Source organism: Cebidichthys violaceus, unplaced genomic scaffold (assembly GCF_023349555.1).
Source record: "Cebidichthys violaceus isolate CVI_PGR_0920_01 unplaced genomic scaffold, fCebVio1.0.p SCAF_13, whole genome shotgun sequence".
NCBI classification, from domain to species: Eukaryota; Metazoa; Chordata; class Actinopteri; order Perciformes; family Stichaeidae; genus Cebidichthys; species Cebidichthys violaceus.
The window spans coordinates 10,805,400-10,811,399 of NW_027176296.1; the positions used below are offsets into that span (position 1 = coordinate 10,805,400).

Here is a 6,000-nt window from a genome sequence, read left to right on the forward strand (position 1 = left end):
AATGATGAGCTTTATATGAATGACGTCATATTAGATCAGTGGATCCTAAACTACTCAGAAAGAGAGGCATTCCTCTCTTCCATGATTCATGGTAAACATCTTTCTGCGCAGAACAAACTGACCTGGACTGACTCCTCGACTGCTGCCTTTAATGACATAAAGAGCGCTTTACTGTCAGCTCTGACACTTGGACTACCTAAACTAGACACACCGTTCACACAGTACGTGGACAAAAGAGACGTTTACATGACATCAGTTTTGACTCAGGAACATGGGGAGCTCATGGTTCCTTTCTGCCGTTTCACACATTAGATTAGATTAATACATTAGATGTGCCTGACATTACTGTGGAACGATGTATTATCCATTATTTTATTAATATGTTTAGCTCTATTAATCTTGAATACAGAACTCATGTAACTCTGTAACTCATGATTGTCACAGTTCAGTCATCCAGCCATCAGTAATTTTCCATTGATCCTGCCTCTGCCCCACTCAACCTGTCAGCCACGCCCACCTCGTCAGTTCACTCCACTCACCTGTGCACACAGCTGCCTCTCATCACATGCAATCAGCCCAGCATATAGTCACCAGCTCCACACTCACTCCTTTGCCAGATTGTTCTTTGCCATGCGAGTCTTTCCAGCGTTCTCCTGCCTGTCTTCCCGGTACCGACCTCGCCTGTCCCTGATTCCCTGCTTCATCTGCCTCCTGGTTATTCGACCTAGCCTTCCGTCCCTGACCAAGAACTTTGCCTCTCCTCTCCTGATTCCTGTTTGCCGGTTTCTAAATCGTTTGCCTGTCTGCCGGAGTCTAAGTAAAACGTTGAACTTTCTACCTCTGTCTTCTGAGTCCTTTGTACTGCAATTGGGTCCATACACCACCCGTTACAATGATGCTTTAAAAATAAGAGGGAAAAGGTAACTAAAGTAAAGACAAAATTTTGAATTCATAGTCACCACGAATAAAACAGAGATACTCCACCTCCAGATCCATCCTCTCTTGCATGGTGAACTGAACTGTATTTTGCTATTTTAAAGATGTATCTAGAGTCCTCACTAAGCCATGTTTCTGAGAGGGCAATAAATGCAAATTCATGCTTAAGTAAAGACAAATAATGAATTAATTTGTCATAGTTGCTAGGAAAACTTCTTATATTCAGATGACAAGTAAAGAATGTATTCCCTAAAACTGTCTGTGTTATGAAATGTGATGCTCACACTAACGCTTCTGATCCCATTTCAACAGGAAATGCTGCAGCTGATGCTACAACTAAGCAAGCATTTTTTTATTTTTTTTATTATCAGGTTACTCTTTTTAGCTCACAACACTCATGCTAGGTGAGCCTACAGAAATATCCCTCACTTATGATATTCAATTATTGCAGACAATTGCCACATGCTCTCTTCCAGTAGTACGCTAAATTAGCTCACAGCAGAGATAACTTGGTACAGGGGAGATATGTAGTTTTAAGTATATGTGTTATCCACATTTTGTACAGAATTTAATATTCAGCAACGTTGTTTAAAACCACAACCTTTGTCTAAAAGACTACCAAAATCCCAGTCTTCTAGTGATAAGAGATTGAATAAGATTGAATTTTATACTTTTACTTTGTAACTGTCCCATGCAGGTTATAATCCCTTTCTTCAACTAGTCATCAAAATCTTGATGTATCATCAAAATAAATAAAAACACCATTTAAATACAATGAGTACAAACGTTTTAGAACATTTTACACCTCTTATACTAAATCTAAATTTTGCACTACAGTTTATTTTAGCTTAGGTAATGATACCATTCTATTTCATTGTATACACTACTGTGCATTTTTTTTTAAAAATATATTTTATATTTTTACTCTATTTTTATTGTATATATTGTGCATTTTTATACTTTAAACTTTTATTTTTTTTACTCTGTTACTTTAATTGCTTTAGTATATTTTCTGCTGCTGTAACAAACACATTTCCCCTTCCAGGATGAATAAAGTATCTACTATCTACTATCTAAACTCTCAAGATAACATGATGAGCTGAGCCTCTACATTAAATAATATAAATATCACTGTATTCAAATTAGTTGTTAACTGGCATTAAGGAATGTAAAAGAACTGCAGCGATAAATATTTGTGTTTTATTAAGTTATTATTTTAGGAATTCCAATACAATACGTTATGATGTATCACAGCAGGGATTTATCAGAATAGACTAAGTAGCATCATTCATCTGTAGATTTCAGGATTTTAAGACTAGACTTAAAGTAACGGTCAGTGGAAACAAAGCAAAGAAATATGGAATGTTATTGTATTAATTCAACATGGTACACAAAAGAGTGCACAGTTTTTTGTATTTTAAAGAAAATGTATTGTTTGCTAACAACTCATCAAGCACCTAAGTAATGGCGATGGAAGGCAGATCTCCAGCACCATGGCACACATTCCACGGTACGGGGGGGTGTGGCCTAAGAGGTTCAATGTGTTTTCTGTATTTTTGTGCAATAATAATTGTGTTTCCTAATAATTGATGCATGAGAAACCATGGCAACCAAATAACATAGAACCAAAAACCAGCAACCATCAGATTAAAGAAACGATTTGTAATTTAACTAAACAGCAAATAACATGTGATATGAATACACTAAATTGATTTAAATTGGCCCTAGACATGCTGTTAGAAAAGAAGGAAAAAGGCCAATCCTGCAACATGTGACTTGTTTTCAATGCCTGATTGTTTTCCTCCCTTAGATGAGTAGTACTTTAATAGTGACATTTCTGTGTAATACTTATGTTTATTATTACAGCTTGTTATCTGAGAAATATGATCTCATAAAACAGCTAGTGCTTTTGTTTAGTTTACCTGATAAAGTAATCGATTAAACTGACACTTGATTCTGAATGTGCATTATGGTAATATGATAGAATTTCTTACAAATCATTTAAGTTGTTTGATTATTGTTTGTTATGAAACTCACTGATATGTTGTCTTATGATACTGTTCAACAGAGAGGTCCAGTGTCTGTGTTTCACCTCATCTCAGGAGACTTATCTTCCCATGTTCATGTTAACATTCCCTAGCTTGCTACAACATAGATTTGCCTACAATTTAAAAAAAACAAACAGCTAATGCCTTAACCTTATTGATTAATGATGTGCATATATAAACCATTTTGAGTATTATGTGTTGATGTTTTGATATGCCCCTGATTGACGACAGGCTACAACGAAAGCTGTGTTTTCAACACCTTAATTATTCTGTCTACATGTCAGTCAACTTCTCTAGTCTCGCCTGCCAATGTTAACCAAACTAACTAGTGAAATATCCAGATGATGGTACGTGTCAATCCGTCTGTTAGACTGTCCTTTAGTGCGAACCATCAACAAATCAGTGTCCCATCCACTCCTCCTGTATTCCCATGAGCACTCTGTTCTAACGACTGCACAATTAGACACTTTTCCCAACTATGATAAAGATTTTGTTTCCTCCACAGGCTTGGTGGTTTCACTACTAATGATGCCCTTAACTAAAATCGTTATGAAATATTATTGACTTATGTTCTCACTTCTAGCAGAGAATATATACTATTGTAGTGATCTAATGTAATGATCAAGGGGAGGATTGTAATGGTAATTTTTTACGTAGTATATATTTCTACTCAGTGTATTGTATTCATGCATAAGTCATTTTGCTCTGGACTTTGTTGAACTTCACCGTGTCTCTGTTGTGCAAAAGAATAATTCTCCCTTGCCTGTTCACATAGATAACTAACTGTGTTGTATGAGAATGTTCCATGCCAAGGCCTTTGGGCCGCTTGTTTTGGTTGCTGGCCGTTTGTTTTCACTTGTTGTTCCAATCAGTCTGAGACCAAAAGTCTGAGACCGAAACGTCTGTAACATCGGCCATCGGCCCCCACCTTTGCTCATTCTGTATAAAGAAAGCTTGTTCACTTTTTTCGAGGTTCTTCCTCACTGAGACTGTACGCATTCTGTTGTGATGATTGAACCTTCTCTGCGCAGAGAATAAATACTTAAAAGACAACCTGGTTTTTGGTATTATGCATTTCAGCATTAGAAGACTCACGCAAAGCGGGTATAGGATTTTTTTTCCACCACAAGGGTTTCTGAAGTTCTGTGCAAAACAAAATCAAAAGCAAGAGATACATATTTGTTGAAAAACACTTAAGTCATACATGTATCAGAAAAAGTCAAACATGTGCATGATAAATCCAGCATGAAAAGGTTGTTTCCCTTTTACATCACAGCACAAAACGTCATATTACAAACATACACAACATAAATCAGATTTAGCATTGTCAACCAACTGATTTGAGTACTAATTTACTCCTCAAACTGTAATTAGTTTGACAGTTATAAGCTGTTGGATTCTCATTAATGCGGCAACATGTGGTATAAATAATTCACAAACTTATCATGTTAACTGTCCTGACACCAATTAGACAGTATTCATTTACATTGAATATGAGCTATAATTGTCATGTTAGTAGAGCAAACTAAGCACCTCCTCAAAAACACATTGTATTGCTTTAAGTTAGATCAGCGACATGCCACTACATACAATATGCATCTTCATGTATCATGAGTTGTAGAATACTGCTTTTACAACTCATAATACATGATCACTTGTTCACAGGGTTTTGGGAATAAATCTGTGAATTGATTATGTTTCGCTGCATGACCAGTTAATGTGCAATTTGGGCTCTGCAGGTCACTGTGGCTACACTGTTAGAGGTATTTCCTTAATTTTATTACAAAATTGTTTCGAAAAAATATATGGGTTATAGGGAATTGTGAGTGTATACCAGTTAAAGCAAACCCTACCTGATCTCTGGCAGTCTACGTGTTGCAACTGCATGCGGTCCATGCTGGGTCCTGGTTCCTGAAGCTCCTCTTTGTCTAGGTCCCAGTCAAGATCCAGACCCCCAGAGCAGTGCATAACCTCACTGACCATTGGTCCACCTTGGGCGTCACACACCTTCCTGTATGCCATGTTGTTACCTGGATTTCAAATAAATCAAATTTTAAGACGATAATATGGCCAACGCCGTGGTAGCGACCTATATGAATGAATGGGTGTGTGAATGGATTAATGTTGACATGCAGCGTACAGCGCTTTGTGTGGTAGCAAGACTAGGAAAGCACTATATAAATGCAAGTCCATTTACCATCACCACAATGTAGCTTTGCCCTAAAGCATACCCTGCTTCATGGTCTCCTGTGGTTTATTTGCAACCAAAGTAGTTGCCCCCTGGCTAGTAGAAAGAAGGACATTTTGAGGCACTTCTGCATCGGTTTCACTTCTCAGACCGGGAGGTTGCCCCTTGGCCAATTCCAAAACTACAAACATTGTCTCTACTCCCGTCCATATACATAAGGAGGTGCATAAGTTAAAAATAAGGCTTCAATGAAATTGTATCCTTTTGTTGGGAGCGAAAAGGAGCGTGTTTGAGTTATGAGCATATAAGAAAACTAAATTATTGATATCAATATAATTATTAATGTCAGTAAGATTATTAACGATTATTAATAATAACGGGGCACCACCCTGCAAACAGGGACCAATAACCAAACTATAAACTAAGTCTCATAATTAGTATTCACTCACAATGTCAATAATCAAAGTACTATTCCACATTCAGAGTGAAAGTGAAGGTGTTGAGTACGGGCACAGATCACATATCCAGCTATTATCACAATGCATGCACAAAGTAATCACAGACAGCTGCTCTTTAAAGTATAATAGAGTTTATTAAGTTCCAATAATAATGATCTAATCAACTAATATCTAAACTAACAACAAAACTATACATTCATGAGCACGCTATCTAAAATCAACAAACTATGGTAAGGGGAGAGTGTGTGTGTGTGTGTGTGTGTGTGTGTGTGTGTGTGTGTGTGTGTGTGTGTGTGCATGCAGTGTGTGTGTAAGGGGGAGGGGCGAGAGAACAGCTCAGACAACATATGATGTAATCTGAAACATGGCG

At 37.2% G+C, this 6,000-nt stretch overlaps 1 protein-coding gene across 1 annotated transcript in view; it reads right to left on the minus strand.

Moving 5' to 3' along the window:
• LOC137870602 (inactive N-acetylated-alpha-linked acidic dipeptidase-like protein 2) overlaps positions 1-5,006 on the minus strand; it is a 344,795-nt gene extending 339,789 nt beyond the window's left edge. The window contains exon 1 of the mRNA XM_068708006.1: positions 4,838-5,006. Coding sequence (XP_068564107.1) covers positions 4,838-5,006 — 169 coding nt within the window. The remainder of the gene's footprint in view (positions 1-4,837) is intronic.
• Positions 5,007-6,000: the final 994 nt, after the last annotated feature.